The following is a 15,851-nucleotide window of genomic DNA, read 5'->3' as shown; positions in this document are numbered from 1 at the left end:
ACCAATGAGATTGCTAAATAGACTTTATATTTCTACAAATGACAACTCAAATATGAAAGATTTAGTAATACATTAAGGTTTCATTACGTAGCTAAACTTGAATCAATAAAAATATTACTAAAAAAAATTCATAAAAAAAGCGTACCGAACCCGACGACATTTTAGTAAAGTTCGTTTTTTGAGCTTATACTCTTGTGAATTTCTTTTTTTATTTTAATAGATTTGGAGATAACAATTCAACCATTTAATGGTAATTAAATCAAAAAATTAAAACCTATAAGCTTCTATCTTTTAAAGTTATTTATATGTTTATAAGTCTCCCCTCCTGTCTATTTTCTGTAATCCCCTTTTTTATTTTATTTTTCACGTTAATTTTTCAGTTTGTCACCTTTCCTCATAGTATTGTTATATATATATATATATTGACTAATCTGCCAACCAACCACCCAAGTACCTTCCTCCGCAAACAACTTACATATTCGATATCTGAATACATATATATTGAACAGATACGGATTTGAAATAAAATAAGAAAAGTACACAAAAAAGGAATCCCTCTCCCTCACACTGAAATTTCTTTTTTTTTTTTATTTATTTATTTTTAATTGTCAAAAAACTGTGTGACTGAAAAAAACGACATCAATCGAAGGGAAGAAAAAAAAATCTCACCCAATTGAAACAGAAAAATCCAAACAGTCAAAAGGGAAAAGAAAATTTTTACAGCAGTTTTCTTTTAATCAATCGATCAATCATACATACAATCATACTCACCATATCATCCATCATACTATCTTAACTCATCCCGTCTCCTCCTGTCGATTCGTATATGATTCATTCTTTCAGTCCATAAATCCAAGTGTTTAATCGGTTGTGTTCTCGTCTTTGTTTCCTGCTCCTCCATTCTCTTGTCTGTCTCAGCGTCTATCATTGTTTATTATTGTGTTGATTATATACCTTTTGTTTCACCACTATATTGATCAAACTAACTAACTAACTAGTCCAATCTAATCTAATCTATATTAGTTCCAATATGTTCGTCTTATCACTAGGCATTTCTGCCACTACTCTTGGCAGTAGATCTATTAGTGATGGTAGTATTTCCAAGAATAATAATAATAATAAAAATTTATCTTCTAAAAATTTATTAGGTTTAAAAATCAATATCTTTAAATTCTTAAATGATTTATTATATAGATTACCTCAACAACAACAACATCAACAACAAAAGAAAGTATTGTTTCCTTCATTATTAGATTCATCTATTACAAACTTAAATAACTCCAAAAATCAATCTAAATTACCAATCAATTGTGCTGCTGATGATTTGGATTTAAGTCTTGGTGGTTCGAATGATCAAATTGAATTCTTTACCAACTTTATGTCTAATTCTGGTAATGTTGTATTAGATTCAAATAGTGTTTCAACTGCTAATTCTGCTGTTTCTTCGTTATCAAATAGTGGAATTTTAATGGCTCCTCAAAGTCATAATCAAAACTCTTATCAAAATCAATTTAATACAAATGGTTTTAATAATGCTAATGGTCAAAAGACTCCTTATTATTATAATACTCCAGGTTCAGGTATCCCAATTAATCATCCATCTGCTAAACAAAATGTTCCTGAATTTGATGATTTTTTTGATGTTCATCAAAATCAATTTAATGCTCGTAATGATCAATTACTTCATCATCATCAACAACAAAAGCAACAACAACAACAACACAATCATTCTCAATCTTTTCAACCACAACAACAACAATCCCAAAATGAAATTCAACAATTTGAAGATTTTAATAACGGTTATAATTTAAATAATGTGCTCGGTTTAAATCAACCAACTCCGTACTTTAATGATTTTAATCATCAAGTTGATATTTATTTATCTTCTTCAGCAGTTTCTTCTAATGAAAGTTATATTAACCCATTAGATGATGAATTCTTTAAGAAATTTAACAGTACTAATAACAATGCTTCTGCTACCAACAATACTTCCAATTCTGAATTAAATGCTTATAATGTTACTCCTTTTAGTAGTATTGATATTTTAGTTGGTGATGAAGATGATGAAATTGAAGATTTTTCAAGAAAGAGAAAATTTGATTCCATTAGTTCAGTTTCTTCAAGTAGTTATGAATATTCTTTAAGTCAAGAACAATTCATTCCACCAACTAGTTTACCAAATACTAGAAAACCATCTTTATTACAAAATCAATCTCAAATCAAGCAACAATCTACTTCTCCAAAGAAATATAAGAAGAAGAAGGCTGATTTAAAGAAAGATTCTATTAAAAAGGTTAAAAAGGAATTAATTGCCCAATCAAAAATAACTCAACAACAACCAATTATTCAAGAAAATAAAAAATCTTCTAGATCAAATTCTATGAATAATGGTGAAGGTTTAGCTCATTCATGTCCTCATTGTGATGCTGCATTTAAAGTTAAAGGTTATTTGACTCGTCATTTAAAGAAACATAATTCAGCTAAAGCATTTATGTGTCCATTTTATCAAGAACCAAGTGATGGTACTAGTGGAACTAAATGTCATCCAACTGGAGGATTTTCAAGAAGAGATACTTATAAAACTCATTTAAAAGCTTTACATTTTATTTATCCACCAGGAACTAAATCAAATGAAAGAAATAGTATTAGCGGTAGATGTGCAGGATGTTTTCAATTTTTTGAAAATAATGTTCAATGGTTAGAAACTCATATTGAAACTGGTAGTTGTAAAGGTACTGTTGAATTTAAATTACAACAACAGAGACCAACTCAAAATACCAATGACAATACAAGTAATAATATTAAAGTTAAGTCTGAAATTGATTTTAATGAAGAAGAACTTGGTATCCATGCCAATCATTATATTAAACAAGAAATTCTTGATTAAAAAGATGATATTTCAGACTTTATTTTTTTTTTTGACTTTTGTTTTTATAATTATAATCTGCATTTCTACAGCTGGTCTGTTGTCGGTTTTATTTCGATCCATGTTTTACGAAGAGAAAATTTGTTGACTGTTGTTGATTCACGGTCATACTTGTTTTTTTACTTCACAACACATCACATTATCAAATCTATTAATTAAAAGTTGCATTTGTTATTTCCCATTTTACTTTTTCCTTGTTGTTATTTTATTATTATATGTGGTTTGTGGTTTGTCTTTCTTTTTTTTTATGTTAGAGGTTTTTTCACATTTTTATTCTTGATTTTGTTTTATTATAGAGTATACATTACTCTTGAAACATTATTCTTTTGACTTTTTAATTCTCTGTATTAATTTAAACTCTCCTATTTTAAGTTTTCAAAAAATCCAAAAAAAAATATCCAAAATTTAGTTTAGAATTTTATATCAGTACCCTTTTATTCATTTAGTTCAGATAGTCGTTAATATTTTCAATATATCTATTATTATATTATATTATATTATATCATTTGTAATTGTGGTTGAGTTCGAATGTTGATTGAAAGTTGATGGCTATGATTCAAGTTACTTAAACTAAGAATTAAAATAAAAAGACAGAAATCTAAAATCTTCTCTAAATTTAAAATCAAAATCAGGGGAAATCATCTCTCCTTATATATCATTTCCAGAGAAGGAACACATATATGACATTGCTTAACTATATAGAGCGGGACGTTAACTAACGGCAATTTAGAAACTGCCTTATTGTTGCATTACTCCTATATGCTTTTTTTCTTTTCTTTTTTTTTCTTTTTACTTCCTGTTTAGTGCTCACCTCGTTGCATTTTTTTTGCCGCTTAACACACGGACCAGCCAAATAAAACGTTGTTCCCCTAATTATGAATCTTTACTAGCAGTATATGTTGTATATACTTAGACTTTCGTTGTTTTTTGTTTAAACAACTTATACTCATATGGCTCTGCTGAAAGGGGTGGTTATGTGAATACAATTATTGTAAATAGAAAACTAACCTTGGTAGTAACGCTTTGAGCCAAATGGTTTAGGGCAAATAAAATTTTTAAATTTTCTTGTAGGGAGAAATAAAAATAAAGACACGGCAAAAAGAAAAAATAAATAAGAAAAAGAAAGGGCGCAAAAAAATTTCTTTAGTGGGATGGCTGCAGCCTAAAATTGCTTTTTGACATTGGAAATGGGTAACTACAACCATGTGGTATGCGAAGCTAAGGGATTGTTTTAGCTGTTATGAGTTAAGTGAATTCTGCTGAATGAATGCCAATTAATTAATTTGCTAATGCCTTTTATTGAAATGCCATTCAAGGGCAAGGTTCAATCATGAATTTTACTTGAAATATGAGTTTAATAAATAATGAAGGAATGTCTGGAACTGAAATGAATAGAAGAATAAGGCAACTATGCAGAGTTCTTTCGAAGTGAAGTTGGTTTAACAAGGCTTTTCTTCATGAAAATTAATTACTCAAAATGGACTTAAGTCCTTTGTTATAGAACAAAATCCATTTTTTAAAGTAATAGAACAATCTAAAAATAAGTTTTTACATCATTAAACGTTTTCAAAACAAGGCATTTTTCCGTCGCTTGGTGTAACTTTTATAAATTTTTACAACCTAATGGAAGGGCCGGTCAAACACTAATAATGGGTTCATTTTCTGCGTTACTTTCCTTTAACTGATTCCATTCACGGAAATGGATGAAGGTTTAAAAATTATGATTTACCCATCAAAGTAAAATATAATGTAGGCTGGGCTGTGCCATTCGAATTAATGGAATAGGTTGAAATTGATGAAATTGAGTATAGAAGACATTAGAAATGGTTTTAATGCCAAAAAGGGTTCGCCTGAACCGGAGAGGAATACTCACCAGATTAAGTCAAACAATACAAGCCCATTCTATATCTTGAGGGGTACTTCTAATCAATAATTTAATTACTAGGAGAACAAGTAGAATTCGTTTCATGTTTATACATCATGAATTATTTTTATATGTAAGGATTATTCTTCATTCTTCTTTATTCTTTTTTTTTTTTTTTGACTGGAGCCAGTTCCTCGAAAGGAATAAATTTTGCAGAATTTATTTTTGGAATTTCTTTTCCTCTTTATATTCAGATGCATAGTGTCAGATTTTGTGGGTTTAAAGAGATATAATCGAGAATGATCGTCATATAGCGGATTTACATTAGAATATGTAATTCTTGGTGAATCAAGGATATATGTAACAAGAAATAGTTTAGTAGAAACAGGAAAAGTATAAACCAAAAATAGCCAATGAACCTGGCATATTCTGCATCACAATAATGATCAATTAGATGGAGCCGTTCACTTAGTACCACTTGATTTAAAAGTCATCGATTGGTACATAGCTGAAACATTACTTTTACATCTAGGTCAACTTTTGCCCGTCATAGTGAGCGGCATTGACATGACATATTAATTATTGTGCTATATGCTCAATTAATTTTTAACAGTTTGTTAATGCAATGTGTCAAAAAAAAAAAAAACTTCTTTAAAAAATAAAAAAATATGTAAAAAAAAAAATGAAACCTTTCAAAATAGGATATGTCAAATAAAAGAATATTTGCGCTTTGGTTTTTTTCTATTAAGCTTTTTTTGAAGAGAGAGGTAGTCTTGAATATTAGTAGATTACATTCTGATTCTGACCATACATGTGCGGGAATGTATTTATACCGCTAACTTTAATAAAATAGTTTGAATGATGATTAAATCCACTTAATTCTCTTTTGGTAAAAAATGCTGCTAAAACAACGTCTAATTTTGATGTTTTTTTACTAAAAATTTAGCAATATATTAAAATTGATCACTACAAAATTCAATTATCATAATATACTGTTTATTCGTAGTATAGTTACCATCCCTATGTCTTCAAATAAATAGAATTTTCCTTATATAGTTTCTCTATCAAACTCATTTCTTACAAATCTTTTCTTTAGATACTTAAAAAATGCAAAACAACATTATAAGTCAAACCGATTTATTCACTAGTCTTAAACTCAGTTCTCATAGTAATCACTTTTAGAACGTTACAATCACCGTCAACTAACGTTATTCTATTCACTAAATTCTCAATAGAGACGAAGATCAATCACTATCACCTAACACTTTATTTTAGCAAGCCCTTTTGTTTATGTTTTAGCCGAAATCAGCCAATCCTGCATGCAACGAGTAGCAGAATTTTTTTTATTTTTACACGAGGAGACAGAATTAAAAATGGGTTACACATTTTCGAGTAAGTATAAACACCAAACGGTAAGGGAAAAGAATTCTATAGCAGGGAAAGACCAGAGACTTAGCAGAACACTAGGAATAGATTCAAAGACTAGTTGTTTACTTTAAGACAAAAGAACTCGTTTAGTTCATTTTACTTCATTTCATTTCATTCATTCGTTACAACTTTTTTTTTAATTCATCATTTTTACTTTTTTGCATAGGTTGATTTAATCATCAAACCCACTTATAACACGTATTCTTCATCATACTCCAAATCCAAGATGGCTGATGAGAAGTATCAATCGAATTATCCCAATTCGCATTATTTGGCCAATATAAACAATCCCCATCTGACTAATCAAAAGATTCAATTAAATCGTTTACCAACGTTAGGAGAAATATTGGCTAATAAAACCAAAAAGCCAGTTGATTTATATACATTTTATACCTTTATGAGAGATGTGGAGAATCAATCTGATTATCTTGACTTTTGGTTTGATTTAATCAATCATTTGAATTTATGTAAACATTATGTTAAAGGATTAAGAGATTCTATCGTTAGACATTCAACTTATAATAATACAACTGGTACCACTGATCAATATAATACTACTACAAATACTACAAATCAAAATAAAACTGTTCGTGATTCATTCCCCATACTGGAGAAATCAAAACATAAATCATTAAGTTCATCAATCTTATTGGATTTGATTTTAAGTGATAATATCTTGGAAGATAATGATTCAAATCGGTTATCTCAATTTTTAAGAGGTGATATCAATTTAGATAATGTTGATCCTAAATTAAGAGACTTGATCTATCAATACGAACAACAACAGCAACAACAAGACCAACAACAACATCATCAACGTCATTCAAGTGGTGAAATATCAATATCAAAGAGATCCACTCCAAATTTAAATAGAAGTAATTCAAGTTTGAAATTTGCTCATTCTCCAAAGATTCCGTTTGCACCCCCAATATCTCCAACCACTGATAAAAGAATAAGTTCCCAATCTGGTTTATTACAAGATGAAGACGCTGGTAATGATTCATCTCATTCCTTACTTGAAAATCAATTGGATATAGGAGAAGCTGATCGTGCTATGAGTCCAACTAAATATATATCATTACAGGCCAATCAAGCATTTGGAATTGATGATGAATCTTCTTCTCATAATCAACCTCATAATCGTACATCTGTTATAAATCCTTCATTATTGGAAAGATTAATTAAGGAATCCCCCGCTTCAACTGCTAATAATTCATTCATCACTAGAGATAACTTAAAAGAATCAACTCATAATTTATTATTAAAATATTTCGTGGAAGATTCTGAAAAGAATTTAAATTTACCTGATCATTTAAATAACTTTATCATTAAATCCATTGAACATGATGGTAGAGATGATCCTGATATTTTCAATAATGTTAAAAATTATATATTCAATAAGATTGAAAATGAAAATTTACCTAAATTTTTAAATTTTATGGCGATTAGAAATATTAATCATTCAAATTTAGTTCGTATTTTCCTTGGATTCTTTTTATTATTTGGAGCATTTTGGATAGGTTATATCTTCTTATTCTTAAATTATCGAAAATCCATCAGACCAGTTATAATCGTACCGTTTTTCATTGCATTTTATTGTTTAATCTCATCAATTTATTTAATTGATCCAATTTTAGTATGGTTAGGATATAGTGAATCATTTTCAAAATCTTCAAATCGTGCTTTGATTAAAATTGAAGAGAATTTCATTTATAAATTATTAACTAAAAGAAGTTTATGGGTTTTGTTTTTAATATTATTATTTACTGGTATCTTTACCATTTTATTTAGTTTAGTTCCAGGTCATAGATTGTAAGACACATTAAATATACAAACACTTTTTTTTAAAAGATAAATCTAAAAGGATTATTGTTATTGTTATTTTATTATAATCATTATATAACGTATAAACAAGAAGAATGATCAATGGGATCATACAAATTAAAAATAAGCAAATATAACAAAAGATAATTTATATTATTAATTTTATGTATATATAACTATTTTTTTAAAGATTTGGTTTACAGACGTGTGTTGGGATGGGGGGTTGTGATTGAGGAGGTTTAGAATTTCTAAATGCTAAATTTAGTTTTCAGCTAAGAAAGCATCTTTCTTGTCAGCAATTCTTTGTGCTCTTCTAGCACGAGCTTCTCTGTTTCTTAATCTTCTAGCTTCGGCTTCTTCCTTAAGGGCCTTTTCACGTAAAGCTTCAGCCTTGGCAGCAATAATGTGTTCAACTAAAGATCTCTTGTGTTTGAAGGTGTTACCTTTGGCGGATTTATATAAGGAGTGGTATAAATGTTTATCGATTTTACCAGCATCTCTATATTTAGCTAATAATCTTCTTAAGACTCTTAATCTTCTCATCCATAAAACTTGAGAAGGCATACGAGCATCCTTGGTACCCTTTCTCTTACCGTAACCCATGTGTCTACCGGCTCTCTTTGATTCTAATAAAGCTCTAGCTCTAGATCTGGAGTGGACAGTATCTGGTTTTTTAACAATGGTACCATTTCTGTATAATTTTCTAATGGCAGCTCTGGAGTTAGCATTAGCGATTTCAGTGGTTTCATTTGGATCTAACCAGACCTTTCTCTTACCAACACCAACAACACTGGCAGCAAGTCTTTTTTGAGTTCTAAGATTAGCCCTATAAGAAAATAAAAGTTAGTATAAAAAGATTCTCAAGTAGTGAAAAAATTGATTTTTGAGTATATATTTAGATGAACAATGTTGATCATTAGAGGGTGTATTGACTTATTGGATTGATTAGTTGTTTGGAAAGTCCATAGATTGGATGACTGTAGTTATGAAAAGTTGTTGAATATTATTAGTGGTAGTGATGGATTATTACTACAAATCCATCCATCCATCTCTCACTTTATAAATTAAACTGACAATTTGAATGAAGGAATGATAAAACTAGATACTTATAATTCAGATGATTGATTGATATATTCGATTACAGTCATTATTGATTGAAATAATTCATTTTCACTTGATTGATATTAATTTTTCAACATTGTAGTTGTTGCTTGGTTCATTCATTCTTGATGGTTTGAATTCACACTTTCTAATGATGTATCCCTTCACTCTAATGATTCCAATCCTATGATCTATATGTTCTTGACAATATATACTCTATCTTTCATGGTGATTATAACATACATTTTAACTTAATGTGTTCGATACTACTCTAAAGGAAAAGGTTTAAAATTGAAATTGTTTAAATTTTTTTTAAAGAGAATTTTTTTTTCCTTTCCCCTTCCTTCACCAAACTGTCTTCTCTCACTGTATATTTTTGTTAGTGATTGTTAACTGTGAGAGTGTGACAGTAAAGGAAATCACTAATGTACTGCGGTGGAGATGTTTCTCTTTTCGAGTGCGACACCAGGAACAAATCATGTGATCTGTTCCAAAGCGAGGGTTCAGCCCTAACCAAACACACGTGACTGAATCATAAATAGAAATAACAAGCGATAGAAACAAAGAAAGAAGGGAGATGAGATATCTGAAAAATTAAATTATATATGGGATATATACTATAATTTAATATATCATATATATATATCTAGATATCATAAATTACAATGGGTAAATCATTAAGATCAAAGTCTAAGTTAAAGGCCAAATCAGTTAAGCGTAAAGGGGTGTTTGCTGAATTTGTTGATAATAGAAATGCTAGATTAGCTAAAAAGGATGAAGAATCAACCAAGAAACAAGCTAAAGAATCAGCAAAGGAATCAGATAAAATTGATCAAGATACTGCTATAGTTGATGATGAAGATGCTACTCCAGCTAAGAAAATAAGTACTTCCGGATGGAGAGATTCAAGAGGTCAAATCTATAAGAAGAAACAAATCAAAAACAAAAAGAATAAGACTGTTAAGTTTTAATCATGTCTGATCTATACCTTGACTCATCGTCATTTAAACAAATTGCATATTCCTCATTATGAAACCATAAATCATGTCATTAGTTCCTTATCAATTCCCTAAAAGTCTATTCCCCAGTTAACCCCATTCCTTCATTGTACATTACATTTATTATAAGTAAAGGTTTATAATTATTTTCATATTTTAGTTCATTCATTTTATACTATATTTTTATTACACCCATTTTTTATGCATTAATATTACGTTTAAAATTCAATCGTGTCATTATTATACATGTATACATCTATTTCTTTAATTTTGTAGTTAAATAATCTTCATAACCAATATCTTCTAATACTTCTGCTTTACCTAAAACTTCGGCTTCCATACTAATCATATATTGTTGCATTTCTTGTAACCATTTAGAATCATAAGCTCCTAGTATTCTAATAGCCAATAAAGCTGCATTAGTACTATTATTAATAGCAACAGTAGCAACTGGAATACCTCTTGGCATTTGAACTATTGAATGTAATGAATCAACCCCATCTAATACTGATCCTTTAACTGGAACTCCAATAACTGGTAATGGAGTCATAGCAGCAACCATACCAGGTAAATGAGCAGCACCACCAGCACCGGCAATTATGACTTTTAATCCTCGTTTAGCCGCTTCATTAGCATACTGTGACATTCTTTGAGGAGTTCTATGAGCGCTAACAATCGTTAATTCAAATGGTACTCCAAATTTCTTTAAAATATTAGCTCCAATTGACATAACTGGTAAATCAGAATCTGATCCCATAATAACTCCAACTAATGGTGTTTCACTAGGTCTAATGAGATTAAGTGGAGGTAAGGATTGTCCCTTTTCTAAATATGATTCATCATCTAATATATAAGCTAATCTTGATTGACAATCTTGAATTGATGATGATACAATATTAATATGACCCATTTTTCTATCAGCTCTAGTGGTTTTTCCATAAAGGTACACTGATGCATGAGGGATTTCTAATGCACGACGACAAATTTCTAATTCTTTATCAGGAACAGTCTTATCCCCTAAGATATTTAACATAATAGCATTAGTTGATGTGGTTGTCAATTCAGTGAATCCTTTTGGCATAGGTAAATTGGCCACAGCTCTAATATGAGCTTCAAATTGAGATGTAACACAGGCATCAATAGTATAATGACCTGAATTATGAGGTCTTGGGGCAATTTCATTAACTAATAATTCATTATTTGGTAATAAAAACATTTCAACTCCAAAAATACCACAACCAGGGAATGATTTAACGGCATTCTTAGCTAATATAGTAGCCTTTTCAGCAATGGTTGGAACTACTCTTGCAGGTGCATAAACTAAATGACAAACATTATTTTGATGAATAGTTTCAACAGTAGGATAAGCAAACACTTCACCATCAATTGATCTCACAACCATGACAGCCAATTCCTTAGTGAATGGACACCATTTTTCAGCATATAACGGTCTATCTTTTAAGAATTCAAGGGCTTTACTTACATATTCTTTTGTTTTCACTACGAAATTACCTCTACCATCATAAGCTAAAGTTCTTGATTTTAACATGAAGGGATATCCGAATTTTTCACCAATTGAGGATAATTCTTCTTCAGTGTTGTTTAAAACAGCTACTGATTCAGCCACATCAATATGATTTTGAATGAAATGTTCCTTTTGTAAATATTTATCTTGAATTAATTTAATCGTATCTGGAAATGGATAAATTTCAATATGAGGGAATTTTTCTTGAACTTTCTTTAAAGCAGCCACATCAACATGTTCGATTTCAACAGTTAAGATATCAGTCTTTTCAGCCAACTTCACTATCGATTCATAATTAGTAAATGATCCATCAACATGATCACTAGTAGCATTGATTTGTTTAGCAGGTGAGTTAGCAGCATCTAAGATAACAGTTTGAATGTTTAATCTACTGGCAGCTTCCACTAACATACGACCTAATTGGCCACCACCTAATATACCAATTCTCTTACTATCCATGTTTATATACGTATAATTTGGAATAGTTCTATCTGATGATAATATAGATAAGATTCAATCCAGGTTCTAAACATTTATTTATATCATCGTGAAATCTCCAGAGTCATCACTCACTCAGAAATTACATAATTCTTTTTTTGGTTCATTTTTGACTTCGGAAAAATGACATCATGCAGGACCAGACGCTACCATCATTTGATGGTTTACATATAAAATCAATGATGTCAGATTTTACATTTTACATTTTTTAAAAGATGATTCAGGACTACTTTTAAAACAATATATTCTATAAAATTGTCAAACAGTATGGAAGGAAGAATAAAACAAGTAAAACAATATGAAAGGAAGAACAAAGTAGAACAAATACCGTGACAAAAAATAATATGCCCTTGATAAAATACAAGGATAAAAACATAAAAAGATCTATATATGAATTGAATTATGAAAGAGATGTGACGAGAAAGGGAGAATATATTAATGTGTTAAACCTTCATCTGTTGAAGTCATGAATGAAGCCGTCATTGGGATAATTCTGTAATTGTTGATAATCAGGATTAGCAGCTGTAGAAGATGTTGGGATAACACCAAGATCTAAATTGATCGAATTTGTATTTAGAACCTCTTGTTGTTGTGGTTGTGGAGGTGGGGGTGGCGCTAATGGTGCTGAGAATGATTGCATCATACCAGTATTAGTATGATGGAGCTGAGGACTTACTACCGACATTGGGGTTTGATAAGGATATTGACCAAAAGATTGAGATTGGGAAATTGAAACACCTTGCTGATTTTGTTGTTGTTGTTGCTGTTGTTGTTGTAATTGTTGGAACTTCCTTTGTACATTCATTTGACTCAAATCAACGAATGAGCTATTAGTATTCATAGACTGATTAGTACCCAATGTAGTTGTAGAAGGAGTTGGATACATATAATTCTGTTGAGCATCGTATTGAGGTTGTTCAACAATTGAAAATGAAGCTTCAGAATAGGTTGACGATGAAACCATCGGATGAGGTTGATGTTGTTGTTGTGGTAATGACATAGGTTGATTAGGATGCATTTGTTGTATTTGAGCTGATTGTGAGGATGGATGAGGAATTGAATAATCTAATACTTGACTAACAATATTTTCATTTGAAGATTCGATATTACCCAGTTGAGAAGGTAAGATTAATTTACTTGTGGTTGTAACAGCATCTTTCAAATCATCAACATGAGCGAATTCCCATAAAAGAATCAATTTGATTTTCAGTTTTGAAACTTTATTATTAGGAGTTATATCTGAATTAACCAATCTATCAGATTCATAAATGATTTGTTTTATAGTCATACCTTTGAAAGCAATATTAATTTCATTCAAATCTTTATTATTCAAATTTGATAAGAAGAATTTCCAAAATTTAATTAAAAATGGATAATCTTGATTAAGTTTAAAATCATCTTCAGTAAATGTTAAAACCTGTTTACCAAATGAATAAATGCTAGTATATAATGAATAATGTTGATTGGCAATTTCATCAAGTTGATTACATTTAAGACTGAAATTCGATCTAAACCCAAGATCAAAATCATAATCAGGGGTTAAATTTTGAGGATAAACTATTTTAACCATATTATGAAAAATTGGAATATTAGCACAATTTTGAAAATCCATCAATCCAGGAAATCTGACTGATATATTCGAATTTTGTTTAATTTTCTTAATTGGTTGTTGTTGAGGAGATCCAATAGTTGAAGGTGAAGCTCTCAATGTTGGTGAAGCTGTAATTGGAATCGTGGTAGAATCTTGTAAAGTAAAGATTATAGGATTTGTAAAAAATTTATCATAAACTGACATGAAAAAATTTTCAAATTTAATATCCAATGGGTTAGTCATTGTAATTCTCTTTCTCTTTAACATTCTTTCATCATTACTAAGGGATCTTTTAGCAGGTGGAATAGTTGAAGTAATACTAGAATTTGGGATGATGGAAGTTGAAGATGAAGTACCATCATTGAAACCTAATGATTTACTTAAATTAATTTTGGAAAATATTTCTTCAAACTTTTTATTACATTCAGTTTGTTGTTCAATTGATTCAAATGTAGGACCTTTATTAATTAAATGAATAATATCTGATTTTTGACCTAAATTCTTAATCACTTGAATATGAGAACTTACTTGTTTTCTTGATCTAAATTTCCCAGTCTTGGTATAGATATAATCACTAATTAATTCATTTCTACCACACGATCTACCACTTATTTTGATTTTATTTAACCCATTTTTTGGTATAATTCTTAAAACTTCTTCAAAAGCTTGTTCAACATCATCAGACCAAATATCATTATCATTAGCGGTAGCGGTGGCCTTAGCGGAAGAAGAAGAAGCAGATAAGTATGAAGATCTATTTGAGTGATCAGGAGAATGACTATTTTGATTGTTTTCTTCTGATGTATAACCTGAATAGATATCACCAATATGATGATGATGATCTTGGATTGATTGATGATTAAATGATTGAGATGAGTTTGGTGATAATGTACCTAAGAATTTATTGCTGGGAGTTTTAAGTATATTTTCAGAATCATGATCATCATGATATTCTTGTTTAATTGAAGATTCGGGATTATTGAGATCTGAATCAAGATTTGTATTTGTGACAGTAGCAGAGAAATTAGTTGATCTTGGCATTTCTTTTCTTACCAACTTGGAAGATTCATGGACTTGATATAATTGTTTACCATTATCATCGAGGGCAATATCGACGATCAAAGGGAGTTTTTTATTAGTGTTTGGCGTCATATGTTGTTGCTGATGATGTTGATGATGAGCACTCATATTATAGATATTTCTTAATGGAGTTGCAGCTGGGGTTTGTTGTTGAGATATCATAGTCTAAGGGATAAATGAAGATAAAGATGATTTGATTCTTGGAAGACTAATTAAATTATAAAGTCTATCTGTGATTGAGATGAAATGGCAATCGATTAAATTTATGATAAGCAAAATAACAGATGGAACAAAAAAAAATTAATATATGATGACAATAATAACAATTGATCGATCTGACGCGAGTGGTGATGATGATGATAAAACAAGAGTAGAAAGGAATGGAAGGATTGGTTACCAATGAAGATAAGTATAAACACCAGGAATGAAGGTTGTTTGTCTATTAAAGTTGTTGATATCCCCTTTTGATATTTTTTTGGTTTTTTTGATTTAAGTACCTGGTGCCTGTTCCCGATCAATCAAAATAAAAATAAAAATAAAAATAAAAAAAACAAAAAATTATTTTCTAGACTGTATGCAGGATCCAGGTACCAAATTGATTTAAAGACCACAAAACTAAAACTAAAATAAATCCACAAAACTGAAAAGGGGTAAAAAAAAAAGGCAAGGCACACTACTCTTTTATGTCGGGTTTATTGATTGATTGAAACCTCTGTCCTACTAGTTTAAGGAAGATGGGGAGGAAACTTATGAGATTGGATGCAAACGTAAATGTAAAGATGATGTAAAAGATTGCAATGAATGAATAAATTAAATTAAATTAAATTAAATTAAATTAAAATGAACCAGTTATAAAAGTATGGAGTACTATTCCGATTTAGGAAACTAAACTGTTGTATTGTCTTTTGCCTATTGCAGTGTGGATCTAGACGAGGAAGGTCGATCGTAATAGTCTTTTTTTTGTTGTTGTTGTTTTGTATTAGGCGAGAATGTGTCACGTGAGCAGACCTTGATTG

At 29.9% G+C, this 15,851-nt stretch overlaps 6 protein-coding genes across 6 annotated transcripts; 3 read left to right on the top strand and 3 right to left on the bottom strand. All coding sequences in view use genetic code 12, as the record gives it.

Moving 5' to 3' along the window:
- Positions 1-1,030: 1,030 nt before the first annotated feature.
- Positions 1,031-2,887, top strand: STP1 (Stp1p; the record flags this gene model as incomplete). Its single annotated transcript, XM_064908352.1, has 1 exon — positions 1,031-2,887. The coding sequence occupies one exon, from the start codon at positions 1,031-1,033 to the stop codon at positions 2,885-2,887; it is 1,857 nt and encodes a 618-aa protein (XP_064760823.1).
- Positions 2,888-6,444: 3,557 nt separating this feature from the next.
- Positions 6,445-8,034, top strand: RAX1 (Rax1p; the record flags this gene model as incomplete). Its single annotated transcript, XM_064908351.1, has 1 exon — positions 6,445-8,034. The coding sequence occupies one exon, from the start codon at positions 6,445-6,447 to the stop codon at positions 8,032-8,034; it is 1,590 nt and encodes a 529-aa protein (XP_064760822.1).
- Positions 8,035-8,074: 40 nt separating this feature from the next.
- On the bottom strand, positions 8,075-9,447 carry RPL19A (60S ribosomal protein eL19). Its single transcript, XM_064907099.1, has 2 exons — positions 9,387-9,447; positions 8,075-8,868 (listed from the first exon to the last, which is right to left on the bottom strand). Coding segments are annotated over exons 1-2 (567 nt in total). The 5' UTR covers positions 9,389-9,447; the 3' UTR covers positions 8,075-8,303.
- DFJ63DRAFT_319733 (uncharacterized protein) lies at positions 9,448-10,369 on the top strand. Its single transcript, XM_064907098.1, has one exon. It carries the CDS (start codon positions 9,809-9,811, stop codon positions 10,112-10,114), a length of 306 nt encoding a protein of 101 aa, XP_064760820.1. The 5' UTR covers positions 9,448-9,808; the 3' UTR covers positions 10,115-10,369.
- Positions 10,256-12,373, bottom strand: ADE2 (phosphoribosylaminoimidazole carboxylase). Its single transcript, XM_064903812.1, has one exon. It carries the CDS (start codon positions 12,123-12,125, stop codon positions 10,398-10,400), a length of 1,728 nt encoding a protein of 575 aa, XP_064760819.1. The 5' UTR covers positions 12,126-12,373; the 3' UTR covers positions 10,256-10,397.
- A 242-nt stretch (positions 12,374-12,615) lies between these two features.
- On the bottom strand, positions 12,616-14,997 carry TEC1 (transcription factor TEC1; the record flags this gene model as incomplete). Its single annotated transcript, XM_064906289.1, has 1 exon — positions 12,616-14,997. One exon carries the CDS (start codon positions 14,995-14,997, stop codon positions 12,616-12,618), a length of 2,382 nt encoding a protein of 793 aa, XP_064760818.1.
- Between the last annotated feature and the right edge of the window lie 854 nt (positions 14,998-15,851).

The sequence above is a fragment of the Scheffersomyces coipomensis genome (genome assembly GCF_036884675.1).
Source record: "Scheffersomyces coipomensis strain NRRL Y-17651 chromosome Unknown DFJ63scaffold_5, whole genome shotgun sequence".
Classification (NCBI taxonomy): Eukaryota; Fungi; Ascomycota; class Pichiomycetes; order Serinales; family Debaryomycetaceae; genus Scheffersomyces; species Scheffersomyces coipomensis.
This window is presented reverse-complemented; position numbering and strand designations above follow the sequence as displayed.